We start from the raw sequence: 25,188 nt of genomic DNA on the forward strand, positions 1-25,188 counted from the left end.
GTGTGAAGCGCTGGAGGATGCCGAGCAGTGTTGGTCAGGCACCAGTGTAGTGAAGACAGTCCTGCTTCAGCCAGTGTGCGGTCACTGTGCCACATGCGCTAAACATGGGCTTTCAAAAATTAACATGCGGATTTTGCTAATTTGAGCTTCTAGTTCTTCTAAGCTAATGCTTTGGTCAGCATCAAGGGCAACGATGAGTCACTCAAGAGTGTTCACAGAAGGGCTTTAGCTTTGTCTTGACATGACTGAAATGTAGCAGACCATGTTTGAGGTTTGATGCTGTGCTCATTGCGCTGGCCCTCTCCCTACTTTGCTTGTTTAGGTGCATCTACCATGCCGAGATCGACAGCAGGCACTGTGCCCTCGGAGAGAGCAGGAGGATTGGGTTGGGTAAGGCATCTTTTCTTAATTTTGGTGCTTGAAAACAAAAAAAACTGACTTTCTCATCTAAAATTTTAACAACGCTGAACTGGGGACGACAGTGCCACATATATTTGGTGTAGAACTAAAGAACTCCTTCATGGCACTACAGCTTACCATCCAGCAGTGGCAGTATGCATGTTGATTTAATGTTCGCTGCTTGTTTAGTGACGTTAGGCCTGACACATGGTGGTGATGCTAACAATTGCCAAAATGTTCACTTTCATCTGCTTGGTTCTAAAATTCACTCGCATCTGCTGCTAATGCGTGAGGTTTACTGCATGAATGCTGCCACTCCTTCAGGTCGATGCACAAGTTGTTTTTCGCTGTCATTGTTTGGAGGCAGACTTTTTTTTCCTTAGTGCAAGAGGACTATTCCAATAGGTAAACCCCAAGGAACATTTCTGTTGTCCTTTGCTTATAAACTTTGCCTCACTGCTATGGAGGGGTTATGTCTCACAATCATTAGGTTTCGGCCAGCTATGGAGAGGTTTTGTCTCGCACTCATTAGGTTTCGGCCACGTGGTTTAGTACAGTCAGTCCTGGATGTAAATCTGAGTTGAAGGGGGCTGGAGGTTTGTTAGAATTAATGCGGGCCTATTTAAGTGTAGCGGTGCATAAATTTTGGTCTTTTATGGCCGGATAAACGAGGAAGGCATGCAGCATTAGCCATTAGCTGTAGCTTTCTCATGCCGCTTGCGAGCTAGACTGTCCCTCTTTTTGTGCAGAACCCAGCCAGAAAAGAGGTGCCAAGCCGAAGTATGGGCTGTCTTCTCGCCAACTGCTCAATTTCCTCTGCCTCGCCTGAAGTGCAAGGCAGTGGCTGCACTCACTCGGGAAGCCGGTCGCCATCACGTCTGCTAAGGGTGAGTCTTTCCTTTGTGTGCACGCTAGCAGTGGATTGTGAATGCACCAGAGAGGGTGCAAGTGCAGTGTGTCATGTAAAAGGCAAGTGGTGACTGCAGGGGGTGTGATGTTACTGTGAACTACTGGAACGCTGGTGACAAGACGACCTGGTGTCATTTTGATGCAGAGTTGTAACACCTAGAAAAGAGCAGTGGAATGCCTGTGGCCATTTCAAAAGTGTCTCGTGACCTCCGTAAGAAAGGCTAGTTCTGAAGGTTGTTTGACTGCTGTGTATTGCGGCGCTGGCACATTTACAGAGAGGCAAGATGGCAGCCAGCCATACTCCCTGCCGAGCACCCCGACGAGAGCAGTCTCTGCACCGCCTGAGAAATGACAATGTTCAACTACGGGGTCAGGTGGGTGGTCCTTTCCTAATACTAATAAAAAATGTTGTTATATATATCATATGTTATGTAAATTGCGTGGCCTGTTGCTTGAGATGAAATATGTTTTCGGCTCATGGTTGACTCTTGCTCTCGGTGGCCCTGACCAACGTTCCTTTATTAAGAAGGTAGTGACATTCTCAGTTTCCTGCTGGCTTCCTTCTAAAACCTCCATGCCCATCACTGCGTGAGAGCGTCGCTGGAAGGTTCGAAACTATTTGGTGCACTTGCAAAATTGCAAAGCTTTGCCTTTGTTTTGCCATTTATTGGCCGGGCAGGAGTTTCCTGCTTGAACTGTCTGCACCCATTGGTGGCTCCTGCCCGACCTGCTTTAACTGCACCACGTGATTGTGGTCTGTTCACCACCAGAAAATCGGCTCTTCAAATACAATGTTTTCAGTGCATTAGGTTCGACATAACTGCAGCGCGAAAGAAAGACTAACACAATGGAAGGAAAACACTCACGACACGGAGAATCGGTGCACTCACAATTGTTTTATTTTGCCAATGCATGGGAAATATAAAGGTTCCGCCGTGCACGCACTCACATAATACAGAAGAAAAGGAGACGTGCCAACGACAGTATAGCTCTTCTTAGCTCGTGCCTCAGTTCCAATACCATCGGGGTTGATGCCGTCTGTGGTGCAGGCCACGGCAATGTGCCAGGATGCTGCGCCAGTAACAGCATGGTGTGTTTATATTTTGACGAGAGCGCCAGCGGCAATGGCTCACTTGGGAAACTTGGCAGCGTTACAGTACACTGGTGTGGCCGGCTGCCGACAGGGTATGTGGTGTAAAAAAAGCCGGCGAGACTGTCAAGAAGAGTCATGGGGCGTGAGGTAGCGCGTGTCAGAGTACGTGCACTCTAGCACCGGAGGAGAACCTGGTAGTTTAGGCCAGAATATCACAAAACTTCTTAGCTTTCACGCCACAGCTAACGCTAAAACATTCGCGGTACACACTTGTAACTGTCCTCCGAGTTTTATTTATGTAGAATGTTGTCCCACTCATTTGGGTAACCTCTTCTGTGCAATTGGTCATGAAATCGGCTATGGAGCAGCTGTGTTTCGTGCATACGCTGAAGTTACTATCCTTTCCAAACCAAGAAAAAAAACTGGTAGGGTTTTAACGTAGTTATGGGGGGAGGCTACCCTTGAACACCAACTTTTTTGTTTCTTGAGATATCTGAATGAAATTTTCAGGGTAGGCTAACAGCACAACCATTTGAAGAACTACCAAGTTTCGTGTAGCTGTGGGCACTGGTTCTCAAGTTACAGGAGTATATCAAAGTGGTCCACATAAGGTCGCTTATTCCAGGCTTTGAGAATTTTAAAATAGCCTTGGCACTGTGAAATTCATTACGGTCATTCCTGGATAGGTGCCCCAGGCCAAAAGCTGGAAAAGTTTAGCACAGCACAGAATTAGTTTCAATAAATTAGACCTTCATCAGGCATATTTCAATAACTTGAAAAAGCGATCTTGTCCTGCGCTCAAAAATTTATTCAGGTGCGGAATTAAAAAAAAACCCATGGAAATCCGATAAGCGGTTCCCGAACAGCAGCCAGAATGAGCAGCCGTGCCAGGCAAGAAATACATTCTGAGAAAACGGCCCTCAAAGGTTGCGAGAACACCAGCTTCCTTGTGTCTTGAGATATATCTGAATGAAACATTCAGTGTAGGCTCTAAACACAGACATTTGAAGAAATACTAAGTTTCATGAACCTGTGAACACTGGCTCTAAATTTACAGGAGCATATCAAAATGGTTCACATAGGTCCTTTACTCCAGGCCTGGAGAATTGGAAAACAGCGCCGTAACTGTGAAATTCATTATGGTTATTCCTAGTCGGGCACCGCAGGTGAAGACGAGGCCCTTTTGATGAATTTTCTTGCTGAAAAATTTTAACATAGCACTGAATTTAGTGTCATTGATTGACCTCATTAGCCAATATTAATTGCTTATGACAAATTCCAGACAAAATAATCTGAATAAACGAGCTCGACTTTCCCTCGGAAATTTATTCAGGTATGGAATAAAAAAACCCCATGGAAATCCGATAAGTGGCTCCTGAGATGCAGCCAGAATCTCGATCTTCTCGCACGTCAGGAAATGCGTTTCCAAGTGAACGGCGGGCGACGCGTTCTCACGCCTCGGGGTAGGTGCGAGACAGGAGCTGGAGGCCGCAGTCGCCCAGGTTGATGCGTTTGGTACACAAGGCATGCCCGAAGCAACGCATTCTTGCACCGATGAAGGTGCTGGTGCGTCGCTGGAACCGGCGACGCAATCGCTGTCTAGTTGCGATGTAGCAGAAGTTACGCGGCATGAAGCATCGACAGTCCTTGTTGGCGACACGCTTTGCCGAACGAACACACTTCATTGCATGCTTCCGTGCACCGAACGCGCTCTTTAGCCTTGTTGGACGCATCGTGACTGACTGCGCAATAGTCAGCAGTCTGCAGGAAGCTGTTCGGACGACACGGCGAGAGATGGTAAAGACAGCGACCACAACGACAAAAGTACAGAGCCAAGTCGCTTCGGCCGCCGCCAGAGGGGGCCGCCGCGTCAGCGCGCAGCAGCCAATAGCGGCCGCGCGATCCCCCATGTTTTCAAGGAGCGCGCCCTCCGGCCAATCGCAGCCACGCATTTCAAAGGCAGGAAACTCGAAAGGCGCTTTGAGGGCCCCAATCACATGCGAGCCACGCTCCCACCATGCCGCCGCCTTCGAAAGTGGCAGAAAAAAAGACCAAGAATTCACGAACAAAAGAAGACCAAGATGGCGGCGCTTGGTTCGCTGGCTGAGGAACAGCGTCCGCACGAAGTTGGGGTATTTTCAGCGCTCTCTCGCAGCTCAGCGGCCACCACGGCTCGTTAGATAATTGATTTGAAGTACTTTCACGGCTAATTAGTCATTCATATTTGCAGAAAAGTTAGTTAATGACACATACTGCTGGAATATGCACTTTTCCAAAGCTTGATTTTTCGTGATTTTCCGCTTTTAAGGGCTGTAGCTACTAGGGGAAATTGATGGTTTTCTAAGTTTCAGGAACCGCACTATCACGGCTGTTTTCCACACTTTAGGCATTTTTCCTTCTATGCATATTTTGTTAAAGAAATTCAACAGTGCCTCTATGGCACACTGAGAAAGGCTCCACTGTTTTTATTTGTTTTTTGGCTATATTTTTGTGTTTCAGAAATGACTGGATAGTGAGATAAATTGGAAACTGCAGCAAAATGTTCCCCCAAAATGTCTACCTGTTTCCTTATGATTCTTTGTGTTCCAGGTGTTGTCAGAAAAGGAATTGTGAATGGTGAGAAGTTGTCATTAAATTTTTGAACCTGCTGCCACATTTTTAAAGATTTATTTGGACTTTTTATAGATAAAATGTAACTCTGCCATGAGGCTTTGTCGGCACTGCGATGGACATACCGAGCTTTATCTCCTACCTTTATAAAATTTGCGAGATCCTCCTGTGTCGGATGCCTGAAAAATTTACCCCAAGCTCTATTTCGTTGTTTTCTGCATACTTAGTCTTTTGTCCACCACACTTTGTGGCTTTGCAGCACCACTCCTGAAGACTGAGGAATAGCTAAGTGTGTGGCATTTATGAACAATTCACGAACATTTCGTTTATCTGATCGATGATGAGATTTCTTAAAACTATATTTTCTAAACTGCCTTTTGCTCTAAAAAGCTGCCAGTCTGATAAATGCAACTTCCGACGTCGCGGTTTTGTTCGTATGACTTCTGGTGGAGATGTTCACTACAGAAGTTCCAAAAATGCCCATCTAGAACACTCTTTAACAACAAACCGCAAGCTACCCGGCCACTGCTCTTGCGATTTGAGATGTGCCAAAACCTCAGTGTACTAGACACATTGCCAAACAGTGCTCGAAGGCGAGATCCGCTGCCGCCATGGTACAGTTTCCCTGCAGTCCGTGATCTAACTCTTACGCAGTTCCGCAAAATACATTCCACATCAAGCTATAATACAAGAATTCCATACACTTCAGCAAAAATACAGTACTTTCATAGCTTTTTATTTAGATGGTTCAAAAAGAAATGCTTACATTGGAAGCCCAGTAGTATAAGGAAATTTGAATAAAATATTAAGACTTCCACAATGTGCATCCATCTTCACTGCCGAGTATTATGCTATCTGTGTAGCCACGGAAAAAATAGTAGATGAGAACGTTACCAACAGTATTATTTGCACAGACTTGCTAAGGGTGCTTACTGGCCTTCATTCTAGAAATACAATAACTCCACTGCTTGACGACCTCATACACAACATTACAACAGCCATTGCTCAAGGACAAAACATAAGACTGCTGGGTGCCAAGTCATGTCAGCATAAAAGGCAACGAAAGAGCAGATTTGCTGCTCAAGCTTATGACAAGCAAATTAAGAAAGTAAATGTACCATATAAAGTTTGCATAAACTTAGTACATCGTAAAGCAAGAGAAAAATGGCAATCTCCTTGGAACAATGCAATAAATAACAAAGTGCACTTGGTAAAGCCAGTTTTAGGCGAATGGATGTTGTGTCCACCAGGAACGTTTCAAGGAAGTCGTCTCCGTATAGGCCACGCACATTGCGTACAACTTTCTGCTAACGAAAAAAAGACAAACTAGTTTGTACATGTAGAGATGAACTTACAGTAAATCACGCTTTAATTTCATGCTCGAAACTGGAAAAGCTAAGGAAAAACTGCTTTTTTCCATTCTATAATTTCAACGCATTCCTTTTTACCCAGTGCTGCTCTTACGTGATATTTTCGTTTTCACTTTGGCCCGTACGAAGTGATTCGCCGTATAGGCGAGTTAAATTATGAAGTGCTGCCGATCGTAACGCGGGCGTCCCGCCACCCGCCTGCCTCTGAAGTTGTTCACGTAGCTCGCCTGAAAGCGTACTGTGACCACTCGGAGCACGTGGCCTAACTCTTCGCGCTCTACACATGTTTTTCAACCTTAATTTTCCCTCTCTGCGCATCGGGACGATGCGCCTTGCGGGAGGGGAGCAGTGTCGTGTGTTATTATTATTCCCTCATTTTGCACTTAACGTCTTCAACCAGCTGGGTGCCGATCGACGATGAAGAGGTAGAAGATCGGCAGAACCCGCTCGTGAGCCCGGCCGCGACCGCTTGACCTGTCTCTGGCGCCTGCTACTCTGGTCCTGGTTCCCCATCGTGCCTTCGACCCGCGTCGTCTGAACGACCCGTGACAATAATACTGCAATTAATCGTTGACATGTCTTGTGTTATTATATTTTTAACGGAAGGAGGTTTTCTTCAAAAACGTAAATCATGACCCAGTGCTTCGCGTGATACACCTCAGGCATTTCTCATTCCGGAGAAAAGGTCTCAGGCCTTTATTTGATTGGTTGGGGGCCTCGAGATCCTTGCCCGGGCAAGGATGACCTCTGAGGTTACCCGACCCCCTTTAAAGCTTTTAATAGTACCAATTTCTAATATTTTTTTCCTTTGTCATCACGAGGTCGTTCTAACCACCGATGATTTTTCAAATTTCTATAAAATGATCCAGAAAATTTCTATACCTCGAGCTTGGCGCGTGATGGCCTTAGTTTCTTATGTGCCATAAAGCCCAACACAACACACTGGTTTCTGTAGCAGTGAGAAAGTCATAAGTATACATTAAACTTGTCCTTAAAGTTCCGAGACTGATTTAATTTCTTCCCTAGAAGTGATTGCCCAAAGCAAATGCTGATGCTAGTGTTGATACTATTGTTGTTGTTGTTGTTGACCTCACACAATGGCACATACTAGTTGATGCTTGTGTTTAGCGCCATCTTCTAGTATTGATATTGGCTGTTGTTGTTGCTGTGGCAGCCGCTAGACGGCATCACGTCTTCGGAAAGACTGTTGCCTCTAGTCATTGGAACATTCTGCTGTGAGTGACTGTGAAGAGATGGACGACTGTCTTGAACAGCATATTAACAAAATTCTGGGTTAAACTTGGCAAGGCCGCCACACAGACATATGAGCTTCATCATGATGCATACAGCAAAGAGATGTTATTGGAGAGACGAGTATTCGAATGACGTAAGAGGTTCTTCTCAGGCAAAGTTGTTGTAGAAGACGACACAAGGCAGAGGTGCCCTTGGAATGAAGACAACATGGCTTGGATCACGGAATTTTGCAGCAAGACTGCACCGTTACAGTTTGCATGCTTTCAGATACCCTCGACATCAGCAAGACAGCATGCAGTAAAATTTTGTGTGAGCACTTGGGGAAATCAAAGCTGAATGCCAGACTTGTGCTGCACTCCACACAGCACCAGGAGGACACACACGTCTATATGTGCTTATTAGCTCTCCGATACACACAAGGATGCTGCATTCGTCAACATCTATGGGAATCTGGACAATGGCGCCTTCAGCTATTAGGTAACGCTCGTGATAACATGCTCCTGTAGTTCAACCTTGATGCTATGTCCAATTGGTTTATCGATTGGTTTATGAGTTTAAATGGTAGTAAATGCAAAAGTATGACAAAACTTTTACTACTCATACTAAGACACCTATACCCTACTGGTACAGAATTAACTCTATAGCTCTCAACACTGTCACTTCCTATAAATACCTCGGAGTTTACCTAACAAATAAATTTTCATGGCATGGTCATGCAAAATATATCAGTAACAATGCTAATCTTGCTCTCGGTTATCTGCGTAATAACTTATCTCAATGCGCCGTAGCATCCCAAACTAATTTTGTATTAAACATTAAGTTTCAAAGTTTATTTCGCGTCTAACATTACAGATGGAGCAATTGTAGAAAAAAGCTGCCCTTGGCCAGCTTGGCGAGTCTACGATGATAATGATTGGCAGGGAGGCAGCATAAGAGTTTATTCATTTTAAAAAGAAGCACAGCAAGGAAACACCAAAGAATACACGAAACAGGAATATGTATACATAAGGAAACTTAGAATTTGACATAAACTAGAATATGCCTCCGCAATATGGGATCCCGCACTTTGTACACTAACTGAAGACATTGAAGCAATCCAACATCGATCAGTGCGCTTCATTCTATTATGCCCGAACTGCGCGTGTTTCTCTAACAAAGTCACAACTACGTCTACCGAACTTACACACTAGAAGGAAACCCTCCCATTTGTTCCTGCCTCACTATCTATTTCTCTAACTCCTCACTGAAAAATTTAATTTCTGAACCAACTTATCAACACGTGTCTGTCGATCACAAACAAAATTTGCACTCCACATTGCTGTAATAACGATAATTGGTTTTGGGGGAAAGGAAATGGCGCATCATCTGTCTCTTATATCGTTGGACACCTGAACCGCGCCGTAAGGGAAGGGATAAAGGAGGGAGTGAAAGAAGGAGGTGCCGTAATGGAGGGCTGGGGATCTTTAACGTGCACTGACATCGCACAGATCACTGGCGCGTGTGTGTTTCACCTCCATCGAAACACGGCCGCCGCGGTCGGATTCGAACCCGGGTGCTCCGGCTCATTAGACAAGCGCCTTAACCAAAGGCCGGAGGCATGTCGGCGTTTCCGGCAGCGTTTAGAATTGTTCGTTGCATGACTAGATTACCATGAAACACGGGTTAATTTTTCTTTCATTTTTTATTTCGTTTTGGTACAGCCTTTAGATTGGGTACACGTTCAGAATTAAGATCAACAAATCAGATTATTTCCTACTATATACAACCTGAATTCACTGCACCGTAAAAGCATCACGATTTGCCGACTCAGGCGCCCCGCTGCCTGGTGGTCGGCGGCAGTGTCTCGCGGTCGTGAGCCGCCTCTTCACGTGTCCGTGATGCTCGGCCGTTGCGACTTGGCCAAGGCCTGTCGACGACTTCACAACGACACGAACCGGCAGCACCTCAATCGCGAATGGCTGCCTTCACCTTGTCCTTCACTCAGGCTGCTGTTTGGTTCCACTGGTGGCGGGTTGAATTCCAGTATGAGGTCAGCGACAGACTCATACGGCGGGGTAAGATTGGCACGCGACGAGAGCACAGGCTCGGAGATGCCATCCTCGATTTCAATCCGACAGCAGGATGCAAGGCAACCCGTTTTGCCTGGGCTCGTTTGCTGAGACTTGGTAGACAGTGAGTGGCAGAAGTTACCTTATGCTGGTCGGGGCTTCAAGACCGCCGTCCTCTTGAAATGTGTCTACGCTCCCTTGGTGCATAGGGGTACCAGCGGTAAATAACCGGAGTTCTGCGACGCAGCGACGATCGCAAGCTGTGACATTCGAATTGAATCGCGCGTGGCGCCCCTATTGCCACGTGGCGTTCTTCATCGTCGTCAGCTAAGGAAAGTTGAGTTTCGTTCATGATGCTTACCAACTAATCAGGCAAGTGACCGAACAACAGCCAATGAATATGTATGTTGTCATTCTTGTACACATTTAGTGCTGTAATCGGCATGTATTGTTTTCATTGTTGCGTAAGTTTGAGACATCTGATTTACCCGAATCACTTTCTATGCCGGATTCCGCCGGGCGACGAAACAAACAATGGACTCTCTTGCGAGTGCATGAGGAGTATGCATTGCTCGCTGCGCGCGAGGCTCTTGCTGGCCTCACGCGGCCGACGGAGTGTAAAGGAGAAAGAAGAGGTTATGGAGAACGGGAAGGCGTTGTAATCCTGCTAGGCGCCTTAACTGCGCAGTGAAGGCAGGGATGAAAGGAGGAATACAGGGGGCGGCGAATGAAGTCCAGGAGCCTACCACGCAATGAGGGATGGAAGCTGAGTGCAGCCGTCGCAGTGGTTCAGTGGTTATTGCGTTCGGCAGCTGAGCAAAATTAGGTCACAGAATCAATGTTAAGGTGTTGAATGCTACAGGTGGGATTAGCCTTGCTTTTTCTGCCTGCAATTGCTCCACCGTAGCGTCACTTCTATGTTAATGTTGTCCTAAAACCTGTCGTATCTACCCCACTATACGAACAGTCACTTATAGTAGCACATATTTCTCTCCCGCAGTCACCATCTATGCACACGTTCACTCCACAGAGTCCAATTCACAGTCCACTCGAAGTCAACATCTATGCACATATTCAGTCACAGTAGAAAATATTCCATTGCAGTGCCACAATCCATACAAACATTCAATCACAGTGTAGCATAGTCCAGTCCAGAAGACACCATCTACGCACACATTCAATCACAGTAGACCATAGTCAGTTGTTGCTGTAATCATTTAGAAACAAGATCAGTGTCCTGCAGAAATGTTGAAAGAAGCCGTGCAGCCTCCCTTCTGCATGTCTGGTTTCCACTCGGGTAACCAATGTCCTGAACTGTGCTGTGAAGGGTTCCTGTCTTCTTGAAGGAAGCTAACATCACATAATACCCTTCTGCGTTGTAGACTGGGTGGTACATAATATTATGTTCGATATCCCCGCACACACTAGATAAAGAACATAGCGGAGACCATGCCATGCCCGTCTTATGCATCCAAGCAGGAGTGCGAGTAGAGGCCGTGCGAATTCGACGTAGTGAGTGGCCTGGGATCTTCTCAGTCCCTTGTCACACATGGCTTGTGGGGCGCACTCCACAGGTTGCTGAAATGGTCGATCACCGTTTTTCTGTGGAAACTTTTTCCATCTTGAGGTATTTTTTTTCATGAATTCCTTGACAGAGCTTTATGGGTGAGGCTGTCTGCCACCTCATTGCCTCTGGCTGCTATGTGAGAAGGCACCCATTGGAAATATAGAGTAAAGCCTCTGCTGTGCAGATTCTGAACCAAGCGTAGAGAGCTTATATGCAAAACATCATTATAGAATCCGCGCTGTAACCTCTGAATGGAGGATTTTGAATCAGGATGACAAGAGGTTGAGCCGGACAAGACCCTAACTTCCGTAAAGCCGCCTCAATAGCAACACTTTCGACCGTTGTGGAGGATACGACAGCAGTAAAGCGTACAGACCACTTAAGGTCCAAAGAAGGGATATAAAAAAAAGCCGCTGCGCTGGCTTGTTTGACCTTGTCTACAGAACCATCCGTGAAATTTTGAAGATGGCGGGCATACTCTGTTTACAAATGCTCCAGTACAAGCGAACGTGTTGTCGCCAAAGGAGAGCTGCGCTTTGCGCTCACATGGGGAATCGTGACCTTACAGTCGAGGGTCGGAAAAGACCGGGGCGGTTTCAACTGTTTCCTTTGCCTTCGGACATTAAAGCGTAAAGAACTAAGAGCCAAGTATGCCTTCGACTCATATCTTGCAGAGGCGCACGAGAAGGGAACGCCCAGCTACCGTCTCTCCTAGGCGGCCAAGATGCATTAGTAGTCTCTGAGAAGCGACAACGCTAAGAGGATTTGATAGAGACCCATGAAGTGCGGCCTTGTTCGCAGCTGCCTGAGGAATTCCAGTGGCTCTTCTTAGGCTCTTTCTGTGGACAACTTCGAGACGGTTAAGCTGTGATGCCGAGGGGGTAATTAAAGTTAATTGATACATTATGCGACTGACCCCCAGTGCTTCATGAAGTTTGACCATTGAAGAAGAATGGTTTCCCCGTTACTCACTAGCAATTCTTCGGATCACATTGAGACGAGGAGATATAGATAAACAATCGCGTCGACAGCTTTTCGCCACTGCAGACGGGAGTCAATAATGACGCCCAGGAAACGCGTGTGGTTGAATTTTACGGATGCAAGAGTGACAGAGGCCTATCTTCAACCGCGCTTGACGTCTTCCCACTCCTGGAAACAGAATTAAGCCGGGTTTTCCCACTGATAGAGACAATCCCACACTTTCAAGGTAAGCTTGTACCGAAAGTAGAGCCTGTCTAGCTATCAGGGCCAATCGCTGTTGTTAGTAGCCAGTAACCCATATACAGATGTCGTCAGCATATATTGACATACGCACTTTCCTGCAATTTTTTAGCAATGAACCGGGAAGACCAGTCATTACGACGTTGAAGAGCGTGGGGGTAAGAACACTTCCTTGAGGCACACCTCGTGATAAAACCCTTTCGGTGCTTAAGGTACTCCCTAACCGTACACGAACCGCACGATCACTTATAAACTTGTAAATTAATCTAAACATATGGCCCTGTATGTCCATGCCTTGCAAATTGGTTAGAATTGAGCCCTGAAGCACGTTGTCATATTCTTTTGCAATGGCCGCCGCGGTGGCTGAGTGGTTACGGCGCTCATCTGCCGGCCCGAAATACGCGGGTTCGATCCCGGCCGCGGCGGTCGAATTTCGATGGAGGCGAAATTCTAGAGGCCCGTGTACTGTGCGATGTCAGTGCACGTTAAAGAACTAACTACAGGCGGTCGAAATTTCCGGAGCCCTTCACTACGGCGTCTCTCAGCCTGAGTCGCTTTGGGACGTTAAACCCCCATAAACCAAACCATCTTTTGCAACGTCAAGAGAAATGGCTAAGGTGGAAAGGTCGAAACCTCTCTGGTGTTCAGTGTGACTCGACAAGTGTAAGACGAAGACAGGATCAAATGCGGTCCGAGTTTAGATGGGGGCTGGTACGGCACCTTTTTCTTCCTTTTTTCTTTCTATTCCCCTTTATCCTTTCTTCACGGGGCGGTTCGGGTGTGTACCGAAATATGTGAGAGAGTTTCTGCGCCATTTCCTTTCCTCAAAAACCAATTTTCATTTCTATAACGCAAAAGGTGGTCTTCCTTTTTTACCCTCTCACCTTTAGCGGCCACCCATTGCGTAATGCGTTTCACTTGTAGGAGGGAGAGTGCGAACGCAATCGCGATTTCCTCCGCGTGTGTTGTGCTGTAGGCGCGGAAAGTGAGTCCTGCCATTGTGGTGTCGTGGACCACTGCTGCAGTGAACCAACCCCCACGGCGGGGAATGGCAATGTCCACGTATTACACGTGTTGTTGTCGACCATAATGTCCCTCCAGTGCTTCTGCACGCGCAACGCGACGGCCATTGTGGTCAGAGTGTGACATGTTGCGGGGATGAATCGAATCCTGAGGACGCGTCTCCAGGCTTCTGGCGCTGGTACCAGTTCCTCAAAGGTGATGGTGTGTTGGATGTGGAGTCAGTCAAGAACGCGTTGACCGGATGGCGTTCGTGATAGGTTGACGAGATGGGCGTCTCGGAGTTTCTGATAGGTGTCGACCACCCCCCAGGTCCAGGAAACGCTGCTTGGATGTGGTAATGGGAAGGTCATGAGGCGGTTTATTGACTTTGCGGTGCATGACCTCGAGTTGGTCCTCGTATTTGCGCATGCGAAGGTAGGGGGTTGAGTATAGAATTCTACTCGTTACCAAGGGATATGCCGGCCGCAAAGCACCTTTGCTTCGTAACCCCCCACGCTTGTTAGAGACTCGGCGGACCCTACGGCCCACCAGATCACCATACATGGGGAGTTTTGCGAGTGCTGTGTCCGGTCTGCGTTGCTGGCGAATAAAGAGACTGATCTCCTTGGCCTCTCTAATCGGACCCGAAGGGAGTGTGAGGTGAATTGAAGTGTCGTCCCGAGGAGAGGGTCGAATATGGACAAATTCAGATTTGGTGGGAGCACACTGGAGACCACAGTATGCAGCGTAAGTGTCCGCTGCCTGTTGTAGGCAGGTCTCCATGTGTCCGAGATTGCTTTGTGTTGCCCAGTAAAGAGATATCATCCGCATATAGGTTATATCAGCTGCAGGGCATGGCTCTTAATTTTGCGGGGTCTTTCACTGCGAGGTTGAAGAGGAAGGAAAATAAAACCGCACCCTGTGGTGTACACCGGGATCCGATGGTATAGGGTCCATGTCCTTTGTCTTGAATTCGAATGTAGGCCTGTCGACCCGTGAGAAATTGCCAGATGTATCGGTATATATTCTGACCACAGTTGGTATCTTGGAGGTGGATGAGTATTCATGTTTCACATTATCAAAGGCTCCTGACAAATCCAAGGCTAGGACTACCTTATCATTGTGAGGGAGTTCTTTGGGCTCTAATATGTCATTATATAGTTGTAGAAGGATGTCTTGTGCGGATTTCTGTAATCGGAAACCAAACATAGTGTCTGCAAAAGTGTTATCTGTTTCGAGGCAAGTGGAGAACCTGTCTCGCACCATAGTCTCCATCAGTTTGCCGACACAAGATGTGAGGGAGATAGGGCGCAGGTACTCCACATAAAATGGCTTGCCTGTCTTAGGAATAAACGTCACAATAAGGCTGTTTTCCGATCCGGGGGGAGAGGAATCTCTCCAAGCCAGATATATATGGTTGATGAATTCAAGGAGGGCGCGATAGGCTGCATTTGGAAGGCTCGCCAGAAGTTTGACGGTGACCCTGTCCCGGCCCGTTGCAGTGCCGCGTTTCATTTTGGCTAGGGCCTCCAAATCATGGAGCTTGAAGGGTGCGTCCAGCTCCAGATTTGTTTGCCTTATGTATGAGCATTGAGAAAGGCGAGGGTTCACCTTGGTACGGAGATATATGCCACACAATTTTCGGGCCAGTTGTGTTGTAGTATCGGGAAAGTTATGCATTGGAGGTTGGAGACGCCGCGGTGTTTCTGCACGCGTTTGATTGGGGTCAATAAGTGCACGAAACATACGCCAGGTGTTGCGGCCAGACATCTGGTGCGCAGCAGTGTTGCATCGATCCACCCAGTTAGTGTCGCTTAACTAAGCGGCATAGTCGGCAGCTTTGTGGGCGAGTTAAAGAATGCGGTGTCTGAGTTTCTTGTTGTGTTTCTGCTTTTTCCATCGTTTGGTGAGACTGCTGCGAGCCTCCCAAATATGGAGAAGATGGTTGGCTACTTCGGAGGAGGAACCAGTGAGCTGAATGCATTGTTCGTTTTTGCCGAGGGTTGTCATTAGCGAGGCCACCCATTCTTGATATCCCGAGCGAACAATGTCGACAGAGGGAAGTGTCGAGCGGAACTTAGTCCAATCGGGAATATGTGCGGCGTTTAAGGGGCCGTGTGTAAATGGTCGTGTTAATGATGTAGTGGTCACTGCCAAGGGTTTCTTGGGTGTTAAGCCAGTCTGCGTGCCGAATATTGCGGGTAAGGGTCATATCTGGGCATGTATCCTTGGTTACTGAGTTGCCCATGCGAGTGGGGTTGGCCGAATCGGTATGGAGGGTTACACCGAGAGTCGAAATTAGCTCCGCCAATTTTCTGCCTCGGGGTTCCTCCCTAAGGAAGCCCCATTGCCGACATGGAGCGTTGAAATCTCCTACAATGAGCAGGGGGTCGCGTCCAGCCACACGCATTGCTTCTGTAAAGAGCTTAGAAAAAGTTACGTCTTTAATTTTTGGGCGCAGCATATATTAAGCCCACGAATCGGGGGGCTTTGCTCCGCATACGTAAGACCGTGACCATTACATGGGAGTTTTCGGGGGTCGATGGGGGGGTTACCTCTTGTGCTGTGTAGTCTTTGTGAACTAGGATGCAGGTTTCTGTGTCCAGCTGGAAAGTCTGATAATTAGTGAGTTTGGTGTTGGCTCCGGGCTCCTGAAGGGCGACCAGGGCCACGAGGAACTCAAAGGTTTCAAGGTAAAGGCGAAAGTGGGCTCGCTTCTGCCGGTCCTTGAAACCCCTGCAATTCCACTGGGTTACTGTGAAGGGATGTGTTTGTGTCGATGCTCGCGATCTAGGATTAGGGGCCATGATGAGAGGTTGAGGGGGTGATGGATGCTGCTGTGTTAAGGAGGTTCGATCCACTGCAGCCCGAAGCCGTGCGGATGGCGCATTCCTCGCTATCGGAATTGTCAATACGACGAGAGAGTTTTGTGGGGCATGTGGGAACCCTACGGGGTCCTGCACGTTTAGAGAGACGTGGGTGTTCGAGAATCCATTTTGGGGTTAAGACTGATACCGAGCGCGTGATGCGGGCAGTTATGCTATCCATCTGGGCAGCAAAGGCAGCATTTATGAGTTTTCTTTGCTACCAACATTCAGGTTGTCTATAATCTGTCTTCCTTGTGTGATAAAAGTGCACTATAGCGTCCCTGGAGTAAGGAAAATTCCTCCAAGGGGGCGCCTCTTGTCCTATGACGTCAACACGCTTGTACTTCCGAGATTGGCCTGTGGCGGCGATACCTGTATTTTGGTTCTTGCTATTTTCTACCTTACAAGCGCTTTTTTTTCAATAAGAGTGGCGTTTTTGTGATCAGGAGCTGGTATTCTAACGATACAAGCCAACTTCAATTTCTCCTCACTGTCCCTTTAACTGCCAGTTGCCAGGGTGGCAGGGTGAGCGCGCTGCCTATGCGGAATGCACTCAACGTTACCGCCAAGCCGCGTCTACTTGCCCGATACACCACAGCTTCCTAACCAGTTTCAGCAGTATACTTAAACTGCAGCTAAATTTTATTTTTTACCCGCTGCGGTGGATCAATGGTTAAGGCGCTCGTCTACTGGGCCGGGGTACCTGGGTTCGAACCCGACCGCGGCGGCCGCGTTTCGGTGGAGGCGAAACACAAAAGGCGCCCGTGTGCTGTGCGTTGTCAGTGCAATTTCGGAGATCACTACGGAATCTCTTCTTTCACTCCTACCTTCCTCTCTTCTCTTACGGCGCGGTTCCGGTGTCCACAGCAAGTTGCCGGCCAGGGTATCAATCTACATGCCTGAACTATCGAACTCGAAGTTCGAAACTGCAGACAAAATTTGCAGACAAAATGTGAACTTCCGCGTCTTCGCGTTGCCCCTCTCCGCTCGCACGCCAAAACGGCGGCGCTCCTCCGCCGGTCCCACTCATTCGGCCTCTGCCCTACCTGCGCCGGCTGCGTCGCGCGCGGAGTGGCCTCGGCCGCGGTTTCTCGCGACGAACACAAGAATTTGGCGCTGTGAACCAATGATAACCCCCGGCTGTTGACGTCATTAGCAAGACGTGACGTCGTCTGCCACGTTTTCGTGCGTAAGCCAGGTGGTGGTGGTGAAAAACATTTATAAGCAATAAATTTTTTACAGAAAGGTGATTGGGGTAGGACCCTATTGGCCCTTTCCCCTCACAGTACTAGGTGGAGCCCCTATTCCGGGGCCCCATTGGCAAGCAACGCCGCCCGCGTCCGTTGAACCAAGGCCTTTTGGCTCTTCAGGTCTTGACAGCCGAGCAGGGCCGCCTCCCAGTCCTCTCTGGTGGGGTTGGGGTTGGGGGGGATAGATGGGTTAGATTGACACGCCCAAACCATGTGGAAGGTGTCAGACACCTCCCCACAGAACTGGCACGTGCCATCAAAGGATGTATTGAAGTGTTTAAGCACCGCCGGGCACAGTACAGTGTTAGTGAGAATTTTGATGAGGAGGCGCTCGTCAGCGCGATCCAGACCCTTACAAGGGGCCGGGTAGCGCCGGTGCTCCTCCTTGTAGTAATCGGTGATTTGTTTGAATGTAATGGCCAGATTGTCTGATTGGGAGTACCCTTCCAAGGACAGGGAGATAGCCCGGGGAGAGAGTGCGCGGGCGGCCTGATCGGCCTGTTCGTTTCCCTGGAGGTCCTGGTGACCGGGGGCCCAAATCAGGTTGCGTGGAGTTGGATCTTCAGATCGACAGCGATATTCCAGTATGCGCCAGGCAAGCGGGGGAGCCCAGCCCAACTCGTAGTTCCGACAGGCCCCTCGCGAGTCGGTGATGATGTGTTTTGACTTGGGATTCGTGAGAGCCAGAGCAATGGCAATCTCCTCCGCGTGTGTTGCGCTGTAGGCTTTGAAAGTGAGCCCGTTAACTGTGTTTGTGTTGTGTACGACTGCGGCCGTGGTGTGGGCCGGCAACGTCTACGTAATACACATGTTCTTGGTTACCATAGTATCGCGCCAACGCTTCCGCGCGCGCCTGGCGACGACCGCTATGGTCTTCACTGGACATGTTGCGGGGAAGGGGTCGGACCCGGAGGGCGCGTCTCCAGGGTTCTGGCACTCTCTCCCTTTCCTCAATGTGGTAGTCGTGTTTGATGTGTAGCCGGTCCAAGAGGCGGCGACCGGACGTGGTCTGTGCAAGACGCGTGTATTGGTTGCATAAGTGGGCCTCTCGAAGCTCCCGAAATGTGTTCACCACGCCCAAGGCCAGAAGCCTCTGGTTGGACGTGGCGATCGGAAGATCGAGAGCCCGCTTGATGACTTTCCGCAGGATGACCTCCAGTTGGTCATCATCATGTTTGCGCAGGTGCAAGTAGGGAGTTGAGTAGAGGATTCTACTCGTTACGAAAGCATGGGCAAGCCGCAGTGCATCCTTGCTTCGTAATCCGCCCCGCTTGTTTGAGACCCGGCGGACCATTCGGCCCACCTGGTCTCCCACCGTGCGAAGTTTGGCTATGGTGGTGTCGACTCTGCGTTGGTGGTGTATGAAGAGGCCAAGGACGCGGATCTCCTTGGCCTCCCGGATCGGTCCCGAGGGGAGATTGATGCGAAGCGGAGTTGTGTCCCGGGGGGAGGGACGTAAGTGCACAAATTCTGATTTAGCTGGGGCGCACTGGAGTCCGCAGTAGGCCGCGTAGTCGTCGACTAGGGTCGCTGCTGCTTGCAGGCAGGACTCCATGTGGCCCAGGTTGCCTTGCGTGGCCCAGATTGTAATGTCATCCGCATAAAGAGCGTGATGTATCCCGGGCAGAGAAGACAATTTGGAGGGAAGGCGAAGCATTGCCAAATTGAAGAGCAGGGGAGACAGGACCGCGCCTTGAGGTGTTCCCCTCGAGCCGATGGTGTATGGCCCGTGTTCCGCATCTTGTATGCGTATATAGGCTTGACGGTCTGTAAGAAATTGACTTATGTAATGGAATGTTTTGTGGCCACAGTTGGTGTTACTGAGGTGGTCCAGGATTACTGCATGTTTGACGTTGTCGAATGCGCCTTTAAGATCCAAGGCCAGGACCACCTTGTCGTTTTGGGGACATTCGACAGGATCTAAGATGTCGTGGTGGAGCTGCAGAAGTATATCCTGTGCTGACTTGTGAGGACGAAAACCGAACATGGTGTCCGCGAGAATGTGCTGTGTTTCGAGATAATCGGAGAGTCTGTCGCGCACCATCGTCTCCATCAGCTTGCCGACAGAAGACGTCAGAGAGATGGGGCGAAGGTTCTCCACATCGATAGGTTTGCCGGCCTTCGGAATGAAGGTCACGAGAGCCGATTTCCAATCGAGAGGGAGAGGAGTCTCTCCGTCCCAAATGCTATTGATGTATTTGAGGAGCGCGGTGTAGGCTGCGTCGGGAAGGTTGGCCAAAAGCTTGACCGTAACCTTGTCGCGCCCAGGTGCAGTGCCCCGCTTCATCTTGCTTAAGGCCGCCCGGAGGTCGTGGAGCTGGAACGGCTTGTCCAGCTCCGCGTTCTCTTCGCCTGCATACGAGTACGCCGCCTGCCGGGGGTCCTTAGTGGTACAAAGGTATCGATCCCTGAGCGTGTGCGCTAGCTGTGTTGTCGTTCCTGTAAAGTTGTGCAATGCCCTATGTAAGTGGCGTTGGGTTTCCGTGCGTGTTTGTATTGGATCGATGAGAGCGCGGAATAGGCGCCACGTGTTGCGGCCAGACATCTGGCGCGCAGCCGCGTTGCACCGGTCCACCCAGTTAGTGTCGGCTAGCTGAGTAGCATATTCCGCTGCTTGTTGTGTGAGTTCAAGGATGCGTTTCTTTAGGTGTCTGTTATGTTTCTGTTTCTTCCATCGTTTGGTGAGGCTGCGGCGGGCCTCCCAAAGGTGGAGCAAGTGGTTGTCCACGTCCGTTTGTGTTTCTGTGAGCTGTATCTGCTTCTCGTGTTGCGTGAGTGTAGACGTGAGCGATTTGGACCATGCGTCGTATCCCGACTGGAGGGGATCTACGATAGGTAGAGATGTGCGGAAAGTCGTCCAGTCCGGTACACGAGCTTGTGTTAGTGGGCGTTTCAGGGGACGCATGTAAATGGTGGTGTTGATTATACAGTGATCACTACCCAGAGTGTCCTCTGTATTCAGCCAGTCGGCATGGCGTATGTTGCGTGTAAATGTGAGGTCCGGGCAAGTATCTCGTTGAATCGAATTTCCGACTCGTGTTGGGTTGGCGGGATCAGTGTGTAAAGTAAGTCCAAGTGTGGAAAGAAGTTCCGCAAGCTTCCGCCCACGTCTGTCCTCCCGGGGGTACCCCCATAGCCTGCTCGGGGCGTTGAAGTCGCCGACGATCAGAAGGGGATCCCTTCCCGCCACCTGCATTGCTTGGGTGAAAATTTCATTGAACGTGACGTTCTTAAGTTTAGGTGGGCAGTAAATGTTTAGAATGTGTACAGGTGGGTCAGACCGCTTTAGGGGCAGCACGGACACCATCGTGTATGGGAAAGGCGGTGTTGTGGGGAGCGTGACTTCCTGCGCAGTATACTGCTTGTGAACAAGTATACATGTCTGCGGGTTGTGTTGAAATGTAGTGTAGTTTGTGAGTTTGGCACCGGCGCCGGGTTCCTGAAGGGCAACCACGGCGACGAGAAACTCAAAGGTCTCAAGATAGATGCGCAGATGAGTCCGCTTCGTGCGGTTCTTGAGACCTCGGCAGTTCCACTGCGTTATTGTAAGCGGCTGAGTTGCTCTTACTCGCGACTTAGGGTTGGGGGCCATGGTCGGAGGCAGAGGGTGGGGTTACGTTGTTAAGACTCCCCAGTCCGCTAGTGCCCGGCGCAGACGTGGAGGAGTCTTCCGAGAAGTCAAATTCATCGGGAATAACTCTGTTGAATTTGGAGGGGCGGTTATCGTCCCTGATGGGCCCTACGCGTTTAAGGACGCGCGGATTGTCTTTTATCCATTTTTGGATAATGTGAGTTACTGCTTGGGTCACCTGTGCGATGACACTCTCCACCTGACGCGCAATGGTATCGTGGATAATTTGGGGGAGGTCAGCCAATTGTGTTTCAATTGCGGTCACCCGGCTCTCCAGGGCCGCGGCGCGACTCTCAACATTAGTAGGAATCTCCCTGTCTGTGATATTTTCTTCCTCTTCGCTCGACGCGGGCTGAGTAGGGAATTTGGCTTTGAGCGAGTTAAGCTCGCTGGCTAGTTTTTCGTTTTGAGCTCGCAAGAGGGCGAGCTCGCGCTTGAGTTCTTGCGTCTCGGCGGTGCTGGTGGGGGAGGAGGGAGGAGGGGAAGAAGAGGAGGCGACCCTCGCCCAGCTGCCTACCTTGGGTTGGTTGCAGGCGGCTCCGCCAGGTGAAGCGCCGAGAGCTGGGAACTCCGCTGCTCCGGGTGGTGGCGTTACCGTTGCTGTCTTGCCTGGGGGAGGCATCACGCCACGTCGTGGCGTCTTCTGGTTGTTTTGCTGCCGCCCTCCCCGTGTAGCGCCGGAATTGGCTCCCTTGGATGGCGTCCTGGGCCCTGGCTGCGGCAGCTTGATGAATTTGGCGGTGCATTCGCGGGAGCTGCTGAGGTGCGGGCCCCCGCAGATTAAGCACATAGGGTTGCAGACGTGGGGGGCCATCCCCTCAGTACCAAGCCCCACGTTTTGACCACAAAGGCCGCATCTTTCCTTGACCGGGGTGGGACAGTTGTCCACCCGGTGCCCCAGTGTGCCGCAACGGTAGCACGCTGGCACCGTTTTTTTATACTCCTTGACGGGAGTCAGTTCTGCATTATAATGGACGTAACGCGGAACGCTGCGTCCCTCGAAAGTCAACACAGCTACATTCGATTTTCCCAGCTTGCGCACATGGACTAAATCAGCACCGCGCCACTGCACACTATGTTTCAAGGATTCGCTGGTTTCAAGGTTATGCACATAAATCACACCACGACACACATCACCGGTGAGCTTGAGGTGTCCGTGAAGCGGGAGCGATCCTTTGCTGGTTGTAATTTGGATGTCCGTCAGAAGCTTTTGAGCTACCTCGGGGTTCTGCGTGCCGCAGACGATAATGTTTTGCTCCCAATTGGGAGAAATTGTAATCGCATTCATATGCTGTCTGCCGATGAGTTCCGAAATGGCAGCGCCGAGCTCACCTTGCTGGAATGCTGTCTTGAGGGCGACCGTACTGCGTGGCCGCAGCACGATCACGTAATCGTCAGGGTTCATCCTGACCGTCGGCTTCGGCGTCCACTTGGAGACTGGTGAAGATGACTTTTGTGGACCTTTAGAAGACGGAGCGCGAGCGTCTCCCGTTGCTGATTTGTCGAGAGGAGTCTTGGGCATTGCAGCTCCTCGTGCGTTCTGCCGGCGGCGGCGCCGGCTTTCAACGACTTGAAAAAGGGCAGCTTGCTGCGCCGAAATGGTGGATGGGCCATCCTCTGGTTGGCTTGCAGGGACAGACGACCACGACAGAGTCGTGGGGTCGTATCCGCGTTGTTCAGGCAGAGCCATGTTGAGCGGTTGACCGGCGGGCGTCTCCGCAGCCAGCGGCGGGGGAGCCGAAGCCGTTAGGCTTAGCTCGACCGCTACGTGGTGATGCGGAGGGTTGCTCGAAATGGCCGAAAATTGGGCGTACCTGGGTCAGATCGGTGTCTCCAGGATCCTGCTGACTTCACAGATGCAGTCGCACAGGTTTGATAGTTGTTACACCAGATTGCCGCGGTTCCAGTCGAAAATCGACGGAGCCGATGTGCAACGCGTCCGATCGCTGCGTCTGCTGTCGCGTCTCCCACTGCTCCGCAAGCCTAAGCCAGGCACCGCGCGTCGTCGCGATGTGCGAAAGCGGGTATTTTTAAAAATGTATTGTAAATTTCCCGCTCGCTTTTGAGGTCTCGTACGCGGCATGGACGCCCGGTGGCCTGTAATCTACATAGTGCAAGCATTTTAAAACCAAGCTCAAACACCCCTTTCTGTGGCCCTTTAAGGAAAAGACATGCCTGTCTCACATATTTCGGTGGACACCCGAACCGCGCCGTAAGGGAATATTTCAGGCGCGCGGCGCCGACAACTGCTACTGCTACTACACCGACGGCAATTCGACCGAGCGAGCTGTATACGCTGTCGTGTAATAACTATAGAGGCTTAAAAAATGAGAACAGTGAATTTTAATTCAGTGCGTAGGCAAGAAAAATGTTTTTAAGTCGCTCTTCATGTGTCCGAGTCGACAAAATCTCTCCTTCACATTTACCTTCTCACACATGGTTGCAATGTGAAGCTTAATTTTTTTCCGCAGCGGTCGTGCTGCTTCCGAGTGCTGACACAGGCAGCATCGAGAACATAGACGCACATCAACGTGCTGTTCTTGCGAAAAACAGTCCGGCAGTGAAGCATGTGTATCAAGGTTCCTCCATGCGCGCCAGCCACCTGGAAACCTTTTCGTGACTTGTTTCTACACGCTCCGGCAACTGCGGTCCTCTGGTTCCAGGACGCTCCTCACCACCGCCGATGGCTCTGCGGCTGCTCGGAGGCCGCCCTCTTGCTCTGCGCTGCCTCTTCGCTACGCGCTTGGCGACGCCGCTGCTTGACGACGAACTCCTTCGTAAGATGCGTCTCTTGTAAGCACTGCTCTCACTGCTTCGGTTGCTGCTTGTCCAACCGCTTCGCAAACGACGCTGTTTCTCAGCGCTATTGCAGCTTCCGCTGCCACCGCAACTGCTCTCTAACCAGCGTTGGTTCTCGGAGGCAGGTACGCCGGTGTCGTCCGACGAACCACTCGTCGACATTCGGACTGGCCTTCTTTTCTTTCCGCTGGAGGAAGGAACGTTGTGGTCATCGTGAAGCAGCGTCGTTGTCCTCGCGACGGACGACTTTTTCGCTGTGGCTTTCGACGGCAATGGACGCTTCAAAAGCCTACCTCTACCCTTCGGAGCCTGCTCCGGCCGACCACGACAAGAAGTCTTCCCCGAGGAGCACAAACGCTTTTTTTCCACTGTCGCCGCCTTACGTTTCCTTCTCAGTGTATTAGTGGCTGTCGCTGAGGCTTTACCTTCGAATACGACTGGCTTGGGAGGTTCTGCCTTCACTCCAGGCCGGCGTCCAGGCGCGTTCGTTGCCGCCTGGAGATTGGATATCTTGCTGGCGAGCCTGGCGGACCTCCTCCGGGTCACGGGCGGTCCAGGCGACGTGTCGGCGACTTCGCTACGTCGACGCTTCGCAGGAGGAGACGCTGCCGGCGTTTTCTTCGGTCTCATTTTTCAGTCTCACTCAGTCCGAACGAGGCCAACACGGTCACCGATACGTTGCGCTGCAGCCGGCATTAACAAGCTTCTATCGCAGCCACATTGCCGGCTGCTGATTTGGATTTGGATTTGCATACGTGGCTTTTCCTTTGTGTCGGGTGCCGAGTGGTGGCACTGATGTCGTTGTTGTCGCGACTGGCCAAGCAGAGAAGCGCACCTTTGCTTCCTTCTCTCTTCTCTTTTTCGACTAGCCAGCTAACTTCCGTCCATGAAAAGATTTATCTGAAAAACTCTCTGTGCACAGCTGGCAGCGGCATCCAGCGGAGCCCTGGACTAGGGGCAGACGACCATTGCTAAGAAGACGGACGACACACCTGACTCCGCCAAATTGCTCACCTACTCTCTAAAGCTCAATAAACGTTTTCCTTCCTTCCTTCTGTGCCCCCCAATCCTTGGCCAATCCCCCTAGTGGGCATGTGCCATTGTGTGAGGGTAACAACAACAACAGCCCTGCTTCAGCGCCTCCGTGTTCGGCTCACGGTACCACTTT

General features: G+C 50.1%; 1 protein-coding gene across 1 annotated transcript in view; it reads left to right on the forward strand.

Moving 5' to 3' along the window:
* Positions 1-333: 333 nt before the first annotated feature.
* Positions 334-25,188, forward strand: part of LOC144114625 (uncharacterized) — an 89,270-nt gene continuing 64,415 nt past the window's right edge. The window contains exons 1-3 of the mRNA XM_077648488.1: positions 334-390; positions 1,149-1,286; positions 1,584-1,682. Coding sequence (XP_077504614.1) covers positions 334-390; positions 1,149-1,286; positions 1,584-1,682 — 294 coding nt within the window. The remainder of the gene's footprint in view (positions 391-1,148; positions 1,287-1,583; positions 1,683-25,188) is intronic.

This window comes from Amblyomma americanum, chromosome 1 (genome assembly GCF_052857255.1).
Source record: "Amblyomma americanum isolate KBUSLIRL-KWMA chromosome 1, ASM5285725v1, whole genome shotgun sequence".
NCBI classification, from domain to species: domain Eukaryota; kingdom Metazoa; phylum Arthropoda; class Arachnida; order Ixodida; family Ixodidae; genus Amblyomma; species Amblyomma americanum.